Source organism: Phlebotomus papatasi, chromosome 3 (assembly GCF_024763615.1).
Source record: "Phlebotomus papatasi isolate M1 chromosome 3, Ppap_2.1, whole genome shotgun sequence".
NCBI classification, from domain to species: domain Eukaryota; kingdom Metazoa; phylum Arthropoda; class Insecta; order Diptera; family Psychodidae; genus Phlebotomus; species Phlebotomus papatasi.
The window spans coordinates 87,958,386-87,979,460 of record NC_077224.1 but is presented as its reverse complement, the minus strand read 5'-3'; the positions used below and the strand labels follow the sequence as shown (position 1 = coordinate 87,979,460).

General features: G+C 33.0%; 1 protein-coding gene across 1 annotated transcript in view; it reads right to left on the bottom strand.

The window, feature by feature from the left end:
• Positions 1–21,075, bottom strand: part of LOC129806236 (inactive dipeptidyl peptidase 10) — a 64,196-nt gene that overhangs the window by 11,050 nt on the left and 32,071 nt on the right. The window contains exons 5-7 of the mRNA XM_055854671.1: positions 18,790–19,409; positions 7,876–7,999; positions 7,565–7,794 (exon numbers count right to left, since the gene is read on the bottom strand). Coding sequence (XP_055710646.1) covers positions 7,565–7,794; positions 7,876–7,999; positions 18,790–19,409 — 974 coding nt within the window. The remainder of the gene's footprint in view (positions 1–7,564; positions 7,795–7,875; positions 8,000–18,789; positions 19,410–21,075) is intronic.

The following is a 21,075-nucleotide window of genomic DNA, read 5'->3' as shown; positions in this document are numbered from 1 at the left end:
TTAGAAAACCTTTAGCTTTTTTTCTTTATGTTGTTTCCATATATTTTCTGTCTAGTTACAATTTAAATCGTTCGAAATTGAAATAAAAGTGCAAATTCTGCAAATGTCATCGGGCAACCCTAATTTACTTTGTTGAATGATATTTAAACAGCTAATAGCTACTCGTCCCAGATTTTCTTTGGTCATATAAAATTAAAGATTGAATTTTCTGATGGAAAATTAAAATATACAAGATTCTGCAGTTGCCTTATGGCAACCCTAGATTGATTGATAGCTATAACAGAAGTTTAATTCGAGGTTTTTCAAACTTCTTGTCAAATTGAATTGATATTAAAAATTGATATTCAAATTGAATTGCTAAATTAAAATCTGTAAAAGTTCTAATTTCATCTGGCAACCCTAATCGATTAATTGTATTTTGACAGCTAGAGTCGTAATTGAGATTTTCTTGTTTCTGTTTTTTTTTATAAAACTGAAATTCAAGTCTGCAAGACTCATCAAATTCCATCTGGTAACCCAAAACGATTTAATTGTGATTTGACAACTGTGACAGCTCACTTTTCGATTTCTTGAAGACTTAATCTTTCTATGGAATGTTATAAGGATTAAGACAAAATATTATAGTTATTATTTTGTTAGGAAAGAAAAAAATATTTAAAATTAAAAACTCACTAATTTAAAAAAAAACATATTTCTTTTCAATGAAAATAATTTCAAATATTTATTTGATTGAATATGAGTTACGGTTTTTGTGTTAGTATTCAAATTTTCTAAACAATTTATAATTAAATTTCAATGTCGAAAAATGTCAGAATATTGGAAAGAGATTTCGGAATTGTTACAATGCTGTCTCTCTATATGCACACTCTCTATGCACAGCTTTTGTGTCGGTTGCATCCAAAATCAATTTGTTTGCTTTTGACAAGTAATAAAGAAAATTATTTTCTTGGTAACTAATTTTTCTTGTTTTTAATTTTCTTAATTTTATTTTTTCTGTCTCATATTATATTTAAAATAACACGGGAAATTCTAGAACAATAAAAAAATGATAATTTATTAAAAAAAAGAAAAAAACCGTTGGGAATTTCAAAAAAAAAAGTTGTGCATATTCAGAGAGAGAACTGTCAAAAAAAGTATCCAAACTGTGCATATAGCGAGACAGCACATTTACAATCGCTTTCGAAATTTATTATTCGACATCGAAAAATAAAATTTCTATTTGTAAATCAAAAGTTAATGTCAGTTATTTTCGGAGAATTATCAATCTAGGGTTTTCGATATCGAAAAATTGTAAATATCGTCTTTGATCAATTTTTCACAGTGTCGAAAAGGCACTTTGACGATTCTGTAAGCGATATATTTGACTTTGAATAACTTTTAGAGGTAATCATTATAAAAATTTTACTAGCACTATATGCACGAATGAGCTTTGAAATTTAGAGCCACTCAACTCTTCGCAATTTCTTCCGTTCACAATTTGAGCGTTTTTTTTCTTCGTCTTGAGGTGGATTTCTGGGTAAAATTTCTGGCCACATTGTCATTTGAATGTCTGGCATCATCTGGCCCGGGGAAAGTTTGCCTTTCTGCTGAAGCAGAAAAAAGTAACTTCCTTCTACTCATCTCTGATGGGAAAAAGTATCATTTCGCCTCGAGGGGAATTATGTGGGGATGGTCAGAAGTCAAGAAAAGGGTATTTTTCACAAAGACTTTCCCTTGTTCAGCGGCGTATTTAGGATATTTGGCGCCTGGAAAATACACCTTCTGTACGGAAATAGTTCGTTCTTTTTGTATTTTCGAATTTTAATTTGGAAATTTGAAGCAGATCAATTGACATGAGTTTCATAATCTCACTTTCTCAAGTTGCAGTATTCTTTTACAATTTTAATTTAATTTGAACTGCATTTGCAAGATATTGTTCAGATTTTTATTAGTATGGGCTACATTAGCATTGGGCTTACTTCTCTCGATTGATAATTAGCAATAATGAGATCTTTTAAGATCTCATTATGATATTTGAGGTTATGTTTGACTTAACCTCGAAATGTCTGATCTTTACTAGAAAAAGCGATATCCCTCCAAAAAAAAGAAAGAAAAATCAAGAAAGGCGATCCTTTGTGTTTCTTCTTAAAATATCCAAGAAATATGTAAAAATATATAAAATGTCCAAAGCCAGATTGTATGCAAAGCCTGAAGACCTTTCCCTACCATTCAATTATTGCAGAATATTTGAAAGACACTTTCCCAGTGAACAGATATGTTCTTGGAACTCTAGCGAGCATTGTCTATTCCATTTTTTGATCAATTTCTTAGCACATTCTTGAAGGTAAAGTCTTGTTGGTGTCTTTAGTGGCTTTTTAGCTTACGTCAGATTTAGCAAGATCGTGCTTAAATGAAATTGTTAAACGTTACATAAGAATATTTTCATTTATCCAACTTTAATGAATTTTTAATTTGTATTTTTAAACCATTTTTGTCAAAAAATAGCCAATTTTTGAAAATGATTCAGAGATTTTTTGTGAAAATGTCTTCGTTTTTACAAATAATCCATAATTATAAAAATCGTTGTAAAAATGGAATTACGCTGAATTTTAAACAGAACGCTTTTTAGCACATTTCTAAAAGAAAATTAAATATGCTTTCACTACTTTTTCTTTACAAAGGCTAAGATTCATTCTTTGGAAAACTAATAAAAAAGTGCTATGCACTACCACTCAAAATCATCAAAATCGGATTGAAATATAATTTATGGCAGTTTTTCATTTAAAGTAAGGTAAATGTCCTAATTCAAAACCATTTCCAGACGCTTTAACTTTGACAGAAGATTCAACACATTAAGTTCATATTTTTTTCTGAAGATAATTACATAAATTTGCTCCTTGACTCTTCTAGAATGTTACTGTTTAGTGAAAATTCTTAGGTATAGTTTAAAAACTTCTTAAATACAAGAAAAATACACGAATGTAAAATGCTTCTATTGGAAACATATTATAATCCAAATGGACACAATGGAAAGTGTTTCCAAGTGTTACTGCATTATCGACTTTTCTCTGAAGGAAGGAGGACTTTTCTCTAACACAAGGAAAAGTCGATAATGCAGAAGCACTTGAGAACAGTAAAGTGGTAAAAAATGTTAATTTTTCATTGCAATAGCGCCATAACTCGTTAATTTGGCGCCCAGGGCGGCTTTCCCCTTCATTCCACTCTTGCTATACTACTTTTCTAGCCTTATTCACTTTCTCTCGCCCCCTCATTTTTCTCCCAAAAAATTTTCGCAACAAAAGGGTTAAAATTGTTAATTGAGTCTGAAAGTTAGACTCATCCTTTCTTCCCAAATAGTTTTCCGGGGGAAAATATGGTTGAAAATGTATGTTTATGTGACGAGGGAGTTTCTCACAGAATTTGCACACTTTTTGATAAATTATCGTGATTTATGTGAGAATATTTCGTGATATTTATTTACTCATGAAAAGAGCTTTTTGGCATCTGTATGTTTTATTTTAACGAGTTGAAAACACCATGAAGTTTCATTGGAAAACTTTTTGTAACATTTTGCTATTAAAATGAGAGTGTTGAAAAAATTGAGCAAGATAATTGTTGTGAATAAAATTTTTGAATTTCAATGAGAAATTCTAATGTGAAGATATTAAATGAAGCATAAGATGATAGCATTTTATGCTGAAAATGTGATATATTTTGAAATGTTTCTTTGGTAATGAATTTTCCGTTTGGGCAGGAAATTGAGGAAGGAAATTGCAGTGATTCTATTTGTATTTTTCTCCCATTTCATCCCCAAACCAACAAAAATTATCTTATGGGATTTTCCACAGGTAGGAATTGTCCTTTTCCTCAGAGCTCCAATCTCATTCAAAATGATAATCTCATTTTGCGAAATAATTAATTCATGGGCAGATTCATGTCTAGCCTTTTTATCTGCGTCATCTCTGCACACAATTTTCTCCACATTGTTTTTTTTTTCCTTGCGTGGAAAATTCAACTGTTAGGAAATTTAATGCTGGGGATAATGTGAATTACAAGCAAAAAGAGAAGGGAGTGCGAAAGGGGGATATAAGATTATGAAATTGGTATTTAGGAAAATGAAAAATGGATGTTTTTGGGAGGGAAAAATAGAAAAGGATTCAAACCCACGCGGTGGAAAAAGTATTTTTGGGTATGGGGAAAATATCTCCGGATAAAAGTGGGTCATTTACTAAATTTGTAGCATTTATCGCATGGTATATTTCACCAGGATGTGCTGTAGGGAAAGTTTTTTAATATAGGAAAGGATATCAAAAAAAAAGTTTTGTCAGGATAGCATGGAAATAGCTGGAGAAAGATAATAGAGATAACGAAGTTTCATCCGAATAGTTCACTAACAGATGTCATTCATCATTTCTCTTGGTAAACGGAAAACATTAAAATTTTCCTCAAACCCAAAATACTTTGAAAATTTATTTATCAAAGAAAGATATCACGAGATAGACTAAAAAAAAATAGTTTTATGTAGCAAATTCTAATGATAGCGGACAAAGTCTCCCAGGCTTTGCGAAGTGCTCGAACTCATTGCTTAGATGCTATACTTCAAAAGTACTTTCGCACCATTTACTGTTTACCGGTTCTCAACCGATTTGAACTGATTCATAAATCACTCAAAAGATCCTTCAAAAAAGCTTTAAGATCAATAAAATTGATTTTCGGACAAAAAATACTTATCGGTTCTAACCGGTTCATTAGTGGATAACAACCAATTTAAACCGATTTGTAAATCACTCCAAATATTTCCCAAAACACACTTCATGAGTAATATAATTTAATTTCGGACAAAAATTAGTTATCGGTTATGAAGTGGTTCATTGCAGGATTATAACCGGTTTATTACCGGTACGTAACGGATCGGAATCAGTTCAGGTTTGTCAAAAATTCCAAGACCTTTCCGTGGAGCCAAAACATGACACCATTCGGTTGAGAAATACGCTCTCTAGAGTCTTTTTAACTTTTGACCTTGAAAAACCTTTATTAGGAAAGATTTAACGGACTTTTCGTACAAGAACAAAACGTCTACCTGTATGATCTCTAAAATATATCCAAGAATGAAAAACCCATGAAGCGGTTTCGAGCAATCTCAAAAAACATGGTTTTGGAGGAGATGGTGAGAGACAGGAGAAAAATGAGGGATATGTTACTGGTCCCAGGATACAGGGCACCTAATTTTTTTTGGGAAAGAGCTTACCCTGCAGAAGGAAGTGAAATACCTTTGTATTCTACCTGACCAAAGATTCACATGAAAGAAAAATCTAAAGGACCGTATCGCATCGGCCTAATGGTGACGTTTACTCGGAAGATTTTGGGATCTGTTTCCGAAAATCACAATATGGATGTATACAGCCATAGTTAGACCACTGATCTCCTAAGGAGCTCTAGTATGATGGCCAAGAGTCGATTATAAAAATTCGGCTCTGCGGCGCTACAGATGCTCCATAGATTAGCCTGCTCTTCAATCACAGGAATTAGCGGGTCAGTGCTACGCGGCCGGTATAATACTGTATTCTAGACCTAAATCACAGAAATCCTAGGCTTCAAATTCTGGCTGAATCTCGTGTTTCTGGCAAGAAGATAAACATATTCTCTGATAGTAGAGCCGGTGCTCGAGTGCCGGAAAATGTTAGAAGCGGTCTTACTTGTGAGATCGGTCTACATTGGGTGCCTGGGCATTGTGGTATTACGATTTTTTCATTATTTATGATTTTTCAATTTGTATTCAATTCCCCAGAGGTATTAACGGTCCTTCTGGATCCCGTTTCCACGATGAAGTATCAGACCACCTAATTTATTCAGCATCCGCATGTTGGGCTTTTCATGAACGTTTTTTCAAGGTAAAAGGTTTTAAAGGTTCGAGAAAGCGTTTCTCTCAACCGAATGGTACTACATATTGACATGTTTGTGTTCGTTGGAAAGGTCTTGCAATTCCTGATGAACCGATTCCAATCGGTTTTGAATCGGTAAAATTGGTTGAAAACTGGCATACGGTATACAATGCGAAAGCATTTTTTGACGAGTTCGAGTTAAGAGTTCGCAAAGCCCGGGACGCTTTCCCACACCTTTTTAGTTAATCGTTAAAAGGCCTAAATTAATTTACGTAAATTATATAGAGTTATACTGGTTTTTTTAAGCTCAAAAGCGTTAATTCTAAATAAAATTAAACTTTTGTTTTATTTTATGTCGCTAATTATACTATTAAAGTTTATCTACGCTATAAACGGTTTGGATTAAAATTCAATATGGAATATTTTTAGCCTATGTGAAATAGTAATTAATAAAGTGCAGAAAAGTTCATGCTGTCTCCTGAAATATGGCTCAGAATGAGTTAATCCCTTGTAATTTCCAATAAGTCGTACATATCCGTAATATCTCCTCCTTGAAAACGTTTATATTTTAATAATAAAATAATACACTTGACAAACTTTGGTTGTAGGGGGATACTTTCACGCAGCATTACTTTATTCTACAGCTCTTTTATTAAAAGACTACGAACTATATTGCTTTTATCAAAGGAATTGTAAAATTGTTTGGCTTGAGACATCCTTTTGTGAAGAACAGCGGGATTCTTTTTAATTCTCTCAGCGAAATTGTGGCTTTCGTTCAAAGAGACTGGTTCTGTAAGGGCTTCTACACATTGGAAGCACTTTTCGTCAAAAATTGCTTTTTTGAAGGATATTTCCTGTACTGCTGTAGGTAGAAATGTCAAAATTCTGTCAAAAAAGCAATTTTTGATGAAAACTGCTCCCAATGTGTAGAGGCCTTAAGGGAAGGCTATCACGCTTTGCACACATTCTGGCTTCGAACACTTCATATCTGCTCTATCTTTTCTATATTCCTTTGATGAAGCTGACTATATTCCTTTGATGATCAGGAAATGTGTCTCTTAAGACTAGCTCTTACAGCGTTATCACACTTTCACATTAAAATTTTAATGTGATTCACATTAATTGTCGATTGTGTGTGTCCAAATATGTTATTTGTGTCTTTGAGTCACTTAATATTTGGGATTTTTCTATTTATTGATAAAGAAGAGGACTTGGCCTGCAAAAATAAGTTTAAATTTACCTAAAGCATAAATATTTTTCACATTAAAAAATTAAAGAGAAAATCGCATTAATTTTTCGCAATAATGCTATTAATCAATTTATATCAAATTTTGCGGGCCAAGTCTACCTTTTTATCAACAAATAGATCAAATTTTGAATATAAAATGATTCAAACACACAAATTACACATTTGGACTCTCACCAGAGACAATTAATGTGAATCATATTAAAATTTTAATGTACAAGTGTGATAACACAGTTAAAATATATTGCCATATATTCATCAAAAAAATATGCGAAAAATATGTAGTATTCGAAGCCAGAGTGTCTGCGAAGCCTGAAGATCTTCCCCTATATTTTGTTATTAGAGTATTTGAGTAATCAAGTAAGTTTATCCTGAAACTAATAAGTTTTATCGGTTTTATCCAAGAACATAAATGCCCAAATCATTTAGGTAAAGAGGAAAATTTTAAAGAACTTACATGAAATTGTTGACTTGATCCCAATAAACGATCTTGGTGACCTCGTAGCGACCATGGGTTAGTGGAAGGATTTGTTTTTTGGGAATGTGAATGTATACGAGGTGCCGAAAATGTCCGGCGCCCCCATCCCTCAGGGGCGACACCGCGATGTACGAACTTCCGTTGGCGGAGAAAAATGGCACAGAATATTCATCGACCCAACCGCGATTGTCTCCGCTGACGCGGTGAGTCTAAAATAAAATCATTTTCCATTTTATATTGTTATGTAAAATTGATTGCTAAAGAGATTTGCATGATATTCTGGCACTCACCTCTTGGCACACCCACATGGGACTCTTGCATAGACTAACCACAGATAGATTCTGTGGTCGATTGAGCCACACAACACTGACTTCTGTCTGAGAAATCCATGCTGCACTCGTGAAGTATCGATCTCTGATTGGAATGGATAAAGTGTTCAACATTAATCTCCTATGCAATTTTGTCACTTTCAATTTACAATTTGGCTCTTTCGCCATGTCTTCAGACACAGACAGATACATTTGCAATTTCCTCAGCACAAACTTTAATCAACATTCTAGGTGAAATGAAAAGTTAATTGCTGAAAATTGTTCAATAGAAATAGTGAAGAAAGACAATTTAGAGAGAATACTCGAAACTTTTTGACCACTAGGGGAAAGTACTCTCCCTTCGAACGTTCATGCCTTTGAATAATGTTTTCTTTTAGTTTTCTTAAGAGACTTACACATTTCTATTAAATATTAATTGGTTTATCATCAATTGTTGATAATTCCGTGATAATTTAGTGTAAATCTCTTACGAAAAACAAAAGAAATTCACATTATTCGAAGGCATGAACGTTAAAAGGGAGAGCACTTTCCCCTATACTCTGAAAAAAAAAGTTTTGTTAAACGAACAGATGTATTTTGTTCAAATTTTGTCAAAAAGATCTTATTTATCAATTTGACAAATCTTTTTCTCGTATTTTATATTGAGAAACATCCTTTTTACAAACTTTTAATAAGATCCAGTTGACCGCCGATTTGACAAAACTTTTCCATATTTCTGTAGGAAAGAACATCCTTTTGACAAACTTGCCTTGTTAATTTGACAATTTTTGTTTCTGAGTAGGGGAAGGTTTTCAGGCTTCGCACGCACTCTGAATTCGCACACTTTATATTTTTCCCATATTCCTTTAATGAATCTGACCTAATTTTTACAGGAAATGTTTGATTTAAGACAGGCTATGAAATGTGAGAAAAATAAGAAGTGTTCCAAACCAGAGTGTGTGCGAAGCCTGAAACCTTTCCTATACATCGCTTTTCTTGATTATCGGTTTTTCATTGTTCATTCCCACTATTACTTCTTTAATTCAGAAATGTCAAATGAGCAGTAAAAAAAATTTTGATCAGTGAAAATTTAAATACATTTGTCTCCGGCAAACCTTTTAGATCAGGAAAATTTCAGAAAGTCAAAATTCACATCCCTTTCTTTCTTAGAAGCTTTCCATATGTCTATCCTATTTTTTCGCACTCTTCTTCTTCTTTTGAACATCGCACCAAATTAAATATAGTTCAGTGCGAAAAGGCTTAACTGAAAATATTCTCAACTATAAATTAGAAAAAAATTGTGTGTACCAAATTGTGATCTTCGTTAAAGTCCCGTTTTTTAAAACTTTAAAATGTTATTTTTGCCTTCATAATTCTGTTGCCAGAAAATCATCATATGTGTAAAATAGTAAAAGTCATGGACACAGATTCATTTATGTGAAAAGATTATGGTTTTTTTTATATTTGGAAAATATTCCAGTCATGTTGTTTATTGCAATATCCTTTTGCGTAAAAAATAGTATCAATAGGGGAAACTGGGGCACCACCAAACACTGCGATTTTTTTATCGGGTATTGGATATCAGACGATAAGACCGACAGGAATTTATAGGCACTATAGGGATGTTCGTTCACTGAATGAATGGTCGAGATAGTCCATAGTTTGGAAATAAAAATTAGTGTTTGGTTGTACCCCGTGTTTAGTGGTGCTCCTGTTTCCCCTATATCAATATCTAAATATCAAAGCAATATCTCTTTGCGTAAATGAATAGAGAAATAAAAGTTCAATTAGTAATACAATTACAGACAAGTTTCTCAAATATGAACGACCGGCGCGATGATTAAATTTCAAATGTAAAATTTGAGGTTATGTAAAGAAAATTTTCCGTGAAGGCTGAATTAGAAGTATTTTCTCTGGTGTTTCCACTATATCATTGCATTATATTATCTTTCTTAACAAGTTCCATTTATTTATCAATAAAGTTCAATGATAAATTCTCTAAAGTTCTTTTTCTTAATTTAGGGTTAGTGAATATCACATGACTTACCTTACGTTTTTTGAAATATTGTTCACATTTGAGGAACTTGACTCTATAATCAAAGTGATAGTCGTTTAAATTTTTCTGTACCAAAAAAAAAATGCAAAAAATAGGTGTGATTATGTAAGAATCAAAACTAATTTGTCTTTAATGGGAGGTTATGCAAGCTTCATGGAAATGTATATTTAAAGACAAATTTTGAGCTTAAGAAGCACTTAATTTTATTGCTCCATTTAGAAGAAAGTGCAACATTTGCATAAACATTTCCTTTTACTAGTAGTGCTTTTTATTGTATATTATGCAGTGGGAATTCGTTTAATTTGCAATATTGAACAACTGTGTTGAGATTTATAACCTCAAAGTTGCTAAACCAAATGGAAATAAACTCCTTAGAGTTCTTAGAATATTGAGATTGGATTGAAGATTTTCAGCGAATCCTTTTCTTTCTATGTTGATCAAACTTCAAAATGCTTTTCAATGAGTCAAATCTAGTTAAAACTGAATGGAACTACATAATTGTGGTTTTTGAGGTTATTTTACCAGATTGAATGAGAGTCGGAGGAAGGTGTAGCTAAGAATAAGTCGTTTTCACGCACAACCGATTTTCTCTTTTAGATGCTTCTTCTTCAGAAGCTCAATGGATCTAATAGTACATAAATTCTTTTTTGAAAGACGTCAACTTTGAGGTTAGGGGGAAATGGGGCACCTTTGAAAGTAGGGCACCTTTGAAATTGGGATTTTCCTCCCATTTTTAAGTGGAACTGATCCATATCATAATATAATTTAACTTCTCAATCTGTTTGTGCAGCTAAATTATATCACGATGAGGTTCAATTTTTTTTAAAAATAGGTGAAAATCCTAATTTCAAAGATGCCCCACTTCCTAATAAGTTTAAAAATTTACTTATAAAGCTAACTGTTTTTAATTAAATACTGGGCTCTACTACACATTAAAGGCTTTTAGACTTGACAAAGCTAAGCCTATTACCTCTATTGCAATAACGAATATGAACTTTTCTGTATTTTAGGAGATTAAAATTTATTGTATTTTGAGGTTAGAATCTTATTATTTGAGAATGCTTTGAGAATTTACAATAGTTTCTTTTGAAATGGTTAAATTATTGATTTAAATTTCAATATATTGGCCAAAATTCGTTTACATAACCTCACATAACCTCTGAGAAAGAAAAAAGTCTGAAATTGATGGGAGTAAACCAATAACCCTTGGGAAATGCTTCAAAATCATAGAATATTTAGATTTTCTAGATATAGAACCCAATTTTATTATTTACGTAAGAAGTTCTTAGTAATGTGAGGTTAAGCTGAACATAACCTGCAAGTTATTCTTTTAAATTTATTCGAGGATAAAGAATTTATTTCCATAACTTTTATTCGTATTTTTGAGGATCTCAGTGGCGCAATAGGCAAGACCCTTGGGTCTTGGGCGTATGAGATCTCTGACTCGACTCTCACAGCTGTGAGTTCGAGTCCCGCCCGGTGCAAAGAACTGAATGTTTAGAAAAAAAAACATTTTCACTGTGATATAATTTAATAAAAGTGCACCCTCTGTATTCAAAAACACCCGGAGCACGGAAGAAGCACTCACTCTGCGGGGAAGGCACTTTTCGGCGGTCTACAATTGACATAGCAGATTTTTAAAGAGTTTTTCTCTTGGAAAATATATTAAATTCTAACCCTCAAATGTTTAAATTTATTCACAAAATTAGAATATGAGACCAAGGGGGTGAATAAGTATGGCCAGCGAGTGATTTGTGAGCGGCAGATCGAGTGATCGCATCGATGTATCTGGGTTCGTGATCGTTTTGATCGCGTCATCAGTCTCTAAAATCACGCTGATGGGCGCCCAAAATGAACCGTGAGTGGCAGATCGCAAAATCGCATCGATCTGTCTCCAAGATCGCCAGATCACATCAATCAATCTCCAAACTCGCGCTGATCGGCACCCAATATGAACCGTCACTGACAAACCTGTTTACCCCTTGATGAAACCCACAGATTCAACATTTATTTTTGTTTATTCCTTTAGCTTTGAGGTTACTTAAAAATATCTTAGAGGTTACATTAGCCGGAAATCATGTTTCCTGATATTTGAGGTTAAATAACGGATTCTAATTAACCTCAAAATCTAGAAATTATCTGGAAAGTGCATAAAATATAGGGCAAAATTCAAGCTTTCCGGAACTTTAAAATGATTTTAAATTTTAAATAAATTGCATGTTTTCTGCAGAGATGCTTAAATTTTCTGCAATGAAGAAGTGTCTGGGGATAAAACATTCTTACATCTTGTCTCCCATTTTTTTTCTTATAAAATGCAATTGTGCAGCTGCAGACAGGGTTATACACTATAATCCATTATTTCTCAGGGGAGTTTTGCAATTTTTGTCTCTTGGAGAATTTCTCTAAGAATTTTCTTCTTTTTGGGGGGCGGGGGATACATGAACCCCAAAAATTTCACCGCAGAAGAGAAATTTATCTCAATTAGCATTTCAAGGATGGTCGAAGTTTTCTCCGCCAAAACTTGGTCTTTTGTCCCTCTTTCGAGGCCAATTTGAGGCATAATAAATTGATTGGTGAGGTGAATGTGAGGAAAAAAGACTTTTCCAAACTATTGGTGGAAGTTTTGAGAATGCGGAAAATGCTAAAAACTCCTCGGGGGGAAATCACAAGCACTGACAAGTGTTGATTAATTGATTTGTGTACAGTCTTGAGGCATTTCACTGCAATTGATTTAAGGACTGATATAGATGGATTAAGAATTTAGGCTTACCAAATACGGATCAATTGTATAAAATTCATCTGTTGCAGCTTTTGTTGATATACAAATCGATAAGAATCATAAATAATTGAGATAAATTGGCTTCTATTATAAAAGGAAACAAGGACATTGGAAAAAAAATGTCCAGAAATATTTATTTTAATCCGAGAATTGAGCAACACATTATTCTTGTTTGCAAGCTTTCAGTTTTCAGCAAATATTTTCACTTAATTTATATGGAAATGTAATCAATTGCTGGCAAACAAATTTGCACGTTCAGTGAGTTTTTCGATATGTTTTTCTGTTTTGTAAATTTATTGGTCATTGTGGAGCAAAATGCACCATAATCCATGTGTTTTGTTTGATAAGAGTTTAAGGGTAATTTATTTACTTTTAGTTGTTTACGAAAATATTTCTTATTAAATTATTTCAACTATTGATTTTGCAATTGTTTTACACACATTTCTCTGTATTTGATTTTCGACAAATAAATTGCAGTAAAGTATTATTGTAGTTCATTTTTGTTATTAATAGAGAGAATAGTTTATTTATATTTTTTTTGGTTGAATAATTTGAAAGACATTATACAGATTATATTTTATAAAAATGTTTATATCAAAACTCAGATTTAGAGTTGTTTTTTCTGATGTTTTAATTTTTTCTTAAATTTTTTTAGCGATAAATTTTGCACTGCAATGCCAAAACTATCGAAGATATCACACTGTGCTAAAAATCAGTGTTACGTTGCCGCTGTACTAAAAATAAATTCCAAAATTATCTACAATCAATGACAAAATGATCGAAAATCAGTTCCAAAATGATTGATAATCAATGCCACATTTGTACTAAAAATTAATGTCATTGTACTAAAACTAACTACCAAAATGGTCTTAAAATCAAAAAAGATCTAAAATATATTCTAAAATGATCTAAAATCAATACAAGAAATATTTAAAATGAATTTCAAAATGATCTAGAATCAATGCTGCTGTACTAAAAACAATTTTAAATTGATCTAGAATCAATGCCACGGTATGCTGAAGATCATTGCCACGCTGTACTAAAAAGCAATTTTAAATTGATCTAAAATTAATACCACGCACGACATGCTAAAAATTAATGGCACGCTGTACTGAAAATCAATTTCAAAATGATCTAGGATCAATGTCACGATATGCTAAAAATCAAAGCGACCCTGTACTAAAATTAATTTTAAAATGATATAGAATTAATAATAAAATGATTGATAATCTTGGTCAAAATGATCTACAAAAATAAAAATCAATTTTAAAATGATCTAGACTGAATTCCAAAATGATCTATTAATCATGGCCAAAATTATATAAAATCAATGCCATGGTATGCTAGAAATAATTCCACGCCACGCTGTACTAAAAATCTATTTTAAAATGTTTTAGGATTAATGCCAAAATGATCTATAAAATCATGACCAATGTCACTTTCTATTAAAAGGGAGGCAAAGTATCAAAGGCTTTGTGAAATGCTTGAACTCCTGATTTAGATGCTATACATCAGAAGTACTTTCGCATCATTTATTATTCACCGATTCTCAACCAATTTGAACCGATTAATAAATCATTCAAAAGATCCTCCAAAATTGTTTTAAAAGTAATAGAATAGATTTTCGGATAAAAATTAGTTATCGGCTATGAACCGGTTCATTAGCGGTTCAAAACCGATTGGAACTGGTTCAGTTTTGTCGGAAATTTCAAGACCTTTTCGACGACCCCATACATGACTCCATTCGCTTGATAAATGCGTTTTTTAGAGTCTTTTTAACCTTTGACTTTGATAAACCGTTATTAGGAATGATCAGGAATGGTTCAACGATATTGTCATATGAGGGCGAAATATCCGCCTTGGTAAAAGAAACATGGGAAAATGAGGGGGATTTTAACGATCCTTGAGTCGACTTATGGGGGGGGGTCTCTCTTAGGTTCCAATTCGCTAACTCTATCCGTTTGGCCTCTAGAGCTAGCGACAGCCGGACGGACAGACTTATCACTAGCTTTCTGATACACTTTGCGAATCGAATAAAAAATTGTAAACTGAACAATGTACAAAATGGCAATGATAGCCCCGTACATCAAAATGAATAATATTTTATTTAAATTTTATTTAGGCAATCAACGCAAATGCTTTAGCGGCTTTTATCTCTACATCTACATCATAATAAACTACATCCGAAAAACAGAGATCAGATCTTTAATAGTACGATTAACCCCATTCGTAATGAATTCACGCCATCAATCGTTAAAAGGCGATTATGAAATATTTAGTGAAGTATAATTTCAGTTCAATCATGTTTCTCGAACGGTTTGTACTCCATTTTTTAGTGCTCCTTTTCTTATATCGTTTCTCCTTGCAAATAGTAAGTTAGTAAATATTTTGAGTAATCAAATTCAATCGACGTTCTTAGTTCGTGAATATTGTTAATTGCAGCCCATGTACGATGTTTCCGTCAAAAGATTTGAATGCTTTTCATTGGCCAAGGAAGATTTCCAAATTAATTGTTCAGCGAGGTTAATTAATCGTACAACGACTATGATTCAAGCATCTGGAATATCAAATTATGCTGATATTTATCCCATTATGAGAATCACCGTCTACTACCGATTCTCAAATAATATGTATCGGAGATTTCTGATTGACGTCACCTTGAACATTTGTGATGTCTTTAAAGGAAATTTAACAGCACCATGGATAGATGTTGGATTAAGCAATTTCAAAAAACACGCTAATTTTGATAGTTGTCCATTAAAAAAGGTAAATTAAACACTTTTCAATGCTCAATTTGAAGCATATAAACCTCATGTATTCTTGTGTATTACAGGGCGTCCTATACTATGTTAAAGACTATGTATTTGATAAAGGCACAATGAATTCACTTCCACCTGCAATGCCAGCCGGTAGCTATCGCATTGCATATACCCATAGGAATGCTGTTGATAACAGAAATGTTTTATTATATCAAGTGTATGCAGAGCTTAAAAGAAAACCAATGGCAGATATTTTATGGAATTGAATCTAATGGCAGTTACTAAAAATGTCAATAAAAAGAATTTGTTTGCTTTAACATAAACCAAAATAGAATATTTATTAATTTTTTAAAAGACAGAAATTCACAAATTTTGGCATTGGTTTAGTTTGTTTTTTCGTCAGATTTATTTAGTATTTTTTTTTTTAATAAGAAGGGGTGGCAAAGCGTCCCAGGCTTTGCGAAGTGATCGAACTCGTTGCTATCCCTCAAAACTACTTTCGCATTATTTACCGTTGACCGGTTCTTAACCGATTTAAACCGATTTTTAAATCACTCGGAAGATCCCACAAAATAATTTTAAGGGTAATAAAATTGATTTTCTAACAAAAATTACTTAATGGTTCATAACCGATTCATTGTCGGTTCATAACTGGTTCACAACCGATTTGAACGGATTTATAAATCACTCAAAACATTGCCCAAAATAACTTAGGACTACAGTAGACTCTCTCTCAATCGGGCATATAGGGTAAAATGTCATCCAAATTATCGAGAGATTCATTTAATTATAAAGAATCACGATAAAACAAGAGGAACTATAGCGAATTTGAGTAAATTTGCTTTAAAATCAAACGTGAGAATTGCCAACCAAATTCTTCGTCCGATTGAAGAAGAGCCGATTGAGCGAGAGTCTACTGTAATATAATTGAATTTCGAATAAATATTAGTTATCGATTGTGAACCGGTTCATTACCGGGTCCAAACCGATTGGAATCTGTTCGATTTTGCCGTAAATTTAAAGAACTTTATGGGAGGGAGGTCCCTCTTAGGTCCCAATTCGCTATCTCTATCCGTTTGGCTTCTAGAGCTGGCGATAGCCGGACGGAAAAACCGACAGACGGACAAATACCGTGACGACATTTCTCAGAAATCGTCCGAAACGTGAAGATTTCTTGAGAAAAGTGATCTCCGGGAGGTGGAAGGTAGAAATTTTGGAAGGATGAAAAAATCGAGGGATTATATACTGCTCTCTCCGTAGAGTTCGAGCAGTACAATCAATGTCACGCTACACTAAAAAAAAATATTTTAAAATGATTGAGGATCAATGCTAAAATTATTGATAATCATGGTCAAAATGATCTAAAATCAATGCGACGGTATGCTAGAAATCAATGCCACTCTGTACTAAAAATTAATTTCAAAATGATGTAGAATCAATGTTATGCACGGCATGCTAAAAATCAATGGCGCGCTGTACTAAAAACCAATTTCAAGATCAATGTCACGGTATACTAAAAATCAAAGCGACCCTGTACTAAAAATAAATTTTAAAATGATATAGAATCAATGCTAAAATGATTGATAATCTTGGTCAAAATGATCTACAATTCATGCCATGCTGTACTAAAAATCAAATTTAAAATGATCTAGAATGAATGCCAAAATGATCTATAATCATGGCTAAAATGGATATAAAATTAATGGCATGGAATGCTATAAATCAATGCCACGCCACGTTGCTGTACTAAAAATCAATTTTACAGTGATCTAAAATCAATTCCAAAATGATCTATATCATGGCCAAAATGGATATAAAATCAATGTCACGGTATACTAAATATCAATGCCACGCCACGCTGTACTAAAAATCAATTCTAATATGTTCTAAAAAGAAATGTCAAAATTATCTAAAATCAATTCCAGAATGATATAAAATCAATTCCAAACTGATTGATAATCAATGCTAAAATTATATAAAATCAATGCTAGAATGTACTAAACATCAACTTCAAAATGATCTGAAGTCAATGCCACAATGTACTAAAAATCAATGCCTAAATGATATAAAATCAACAATAAAATGATCTAAAATCATTATGGAAATAAAATATTTCTGGCATTTTTACTGTTCCACAGAATCGCTTAAATTTAGTATCAAGAATCCTATAAAATCAATCTAAAATGCTAAAGAAGGTTTTCTATGCCATAAAATACCGCAAATGGATCTTGGTTTTCGAGCATTTTTCATTATTTATGATGAGTTTTCGAAGATAGGATTATTTCATTTATAAATTTTGATAATTATACATTAGATGTTGCCTGATTATAGAGCCAAAATTGATTAGTATAGAAATTCAAGATCTCTTTCTTTTAATGAATTTAAGATATGTGAGGTTATGTTAAGTCTGACTAGTAAAACATCTTTCATCACGAAATCTGACATTTCGTTTAGTAACTCAATTTTTTTTATATAATAGACTTGTGCAACATGTTATTCGAAGAAGATTTTGGCTGTATGACCTAATTGAATGTATTGTATTGAAATGTAAATTCACATAATTTCCATGTTTTGTGAGGAAAATATTGTAGAGTTCAACATAACCTTAAAAATATGGTTTAAAATTGACCATAGCAATTTCGAAAGGTTTGAAATTGATGTAATAGGATTTAAAGTAAATGATAAAATCCTTATAAATATTCCAAAAAAGTGGTAGCTCAATTTTATTCTAAGCGTTGTGATTATTTTAGAACATAACCTCAAAATTAAACCTCAAGGTTAAAAAGATAATAAATCCCAATAGTTTGCTGGCTGATTGAACAAGAAGATTGATCAAACTAAGGTATTTGAACTTGGTCACTGTAATATCTTAGAGGAAATTTTTCTCGCTTTGAGGTTATGTGATAAGAAACACTTTGAAACATAACCTCTAATTTCAAAATAATCTTTTTATAAATTCATGGAGGTATTTTTCCCTTTTAAGTTCTTGAGGACGTTTTGCAAATGTTTCTGTGATTGACTGAACCCGTGAACAAAAGTCCAGCAAAAATTGGATCAATAGGTTAAGATGGGGTAATTTGGAATCATGTATGATTTAGTTTAGAATATTGAGATTTCCTAACAGTTTCAGATGGCGAAAGGAAAAAAAAGAAAAATACTCTCGAATATAAGGTCTCGTACTTCTTCGTGGTTTTCTTTTTCTCTTTGACCATCTGAAAGAGTGATAAAATCGCAGAATTCCAAAATAGACATGATTCCGAATTACCTCATCCTACCCTACTTTTGTTGTACTTAGTACTTACTCATTGGCCAGGACTGCCGGTGGCGTCAGTGCACGAATCCTGATGTTCTTGGGATTGGCCAGGTCAGCAATATTGAGAGTTACGGTGGGATTTGTTGTGCCTGGCTTTGGGTATCGAATCGATCGGATTTCTGGGTAGAGATTCTCGCTGCCCAGCGAATTCGTGACGCCGTACCACGAGAATTTCTGCTCCTTCACGAGAGTATCATTGAAGGTGGCGTAGAGCATTAGATGTCCATCGTTGGACAGAGCTATTGAGGCAGAAGTTCCCAGAACTTCCTCCTCATACAGCCAATCGGCTACTCCATTGTGAATGACTCCAGGCACCCCTGTATTTGTCACTCTGTACGATGTTGGTGATTTGGGGCTGGTGCGGAAGTAGATGTCGTACTTGTGCACCATCACGATGGAGTTTCCATTGGGTGTGAATTGGGCGTGCAAAAGGAAGGGCCATTCGGGATTTTCTGGATGGGGGGACAGTTCGATTGTCTCACTCGTGGCGACATCGAAGATGCTGTATTGTGCCAGGAAGGAGTGTCGGAAAAGTTTCTGGACATTATGTGCCAGCAGAAGGTACTTTCTATCGCGCGACACGGAAAACTTCACTGGAGATAGTGATTTCTGTAGGAAGAATGGCATGAGTTGTTTTTGGTCTTAAATTCAAATTAATATTGTTGGTTAAATTGTCAAGCGCAAACTTTATGACTAAACCCCTTTAGAAAATAATTTAAGGCCACGCCCCCTTTAAAAATTATGACCATTGGACGTTGCTTTTTGTTTGTTCAATGTGCTATAAGTGGGATACTACAATACCTATCATTTGAACAAAGAAGCGTGACAATCTGAATACTAAACGTAACCCAAAGGATGCTTCTACTGGAAAATATAAACCACGCCCCAAGAAGATTCGTATGAAGAACAAATACTTTAAAGGTGTAAGAAAGCTTTTTCGAGGCCTTGGATATCTTATAGTACGTTTAATATTCTTACGGATCGATAGGATTGATAGATTTAAAACAGAGATTATGAAACAATGTATCGTAGGCGGAGTTGCAGAAGAGGCGTAACGTAGTTATCTTTTCGATATGTCCATTCATTAAGATACAAAATTTATACAAATTATTTTGGTATTTATCTATACAAAGGGAAGCTCAAGGTGATGTTTTAGACCAGTAAGTTAACTATGAAAAATATCCTACACAGAAAAAAAATATTTTGTAAAAATGTTCGTAAATGTTTGTGAATTCCTATGGGGTACTTACGAAATGCTCGTAAATTGGATAACCCACAAACATGTTCGTAAAAGTTTGTACTTTTTTTCACAAACATTGTTCGTAACATGATCACTTGACGAGCATTCGAATATTTACGAACAAATGACAAAATTTTACGAACATTTTCTTGTGTGTTTACGAACATTTACGAACAAGTTTGTAAAAAGTACAAAAAATGTTCGTCAAATGATCATGCTACAAACAATGTTTGTGAAAAAAGTACGAACTTTTACGAACATGTTTGTGGGTTGTACAATTTACGAGCATTTCGTAACTCTTCCATAGGAATTCACAAACATTTACGAACATTTTTACAAAATATTTTTTTCTGTGTATAGGGGCGTGGCTTAATTCTTGAGGGACAGGAAATAATAATAATAATTATTATTATTATTATTAATACACTTAAGCATACGCAACTGGTGCAAAATTCATACAGTAGACTCTGTCAAATTCGGGCATTTGGGACCGAAATGTCACCCGAATTAAAGAGAAATTCGGGCATTAAATATTTTGAAATGCAACGATTTTTTGTTTACTTCCGTACTCGTATTAACCCATTCAGTCAATGTACCAAAAATACTTGAGATAGAATGTTTATATTTTGGGATTAGTTTTCTACAGATTAGTATATGAATTTTTTGAAAAGAAATTTTTTTTATCTCATATGGGGGCGCGGAGAGCCCCTGTCAAACACACGTCTTAACGGTCACTGAATTTAAATTCTGTGCATTAATTCATTACAAACTCTATTGCGTTAGATAGAGTAACTATCCAAGAACACCAATTGGCAACTAGAATTCAAATCAGGAAAGAGGAAAGAGGCCAATTTTAACAAATTCGACGAAATATCGTATTTTCCGTCCGCCATTTTGAGCAAACATTTTGCATGACCTTCCGCGAAGCAAGAAAATAATAACAAAATGTATTTTCATTTCTGTCGAACTATTTTTCTCAAGTAATTGAATAACTAACGTTACTAAAAATCCATTCCCGACAGCAATTTGGATTAA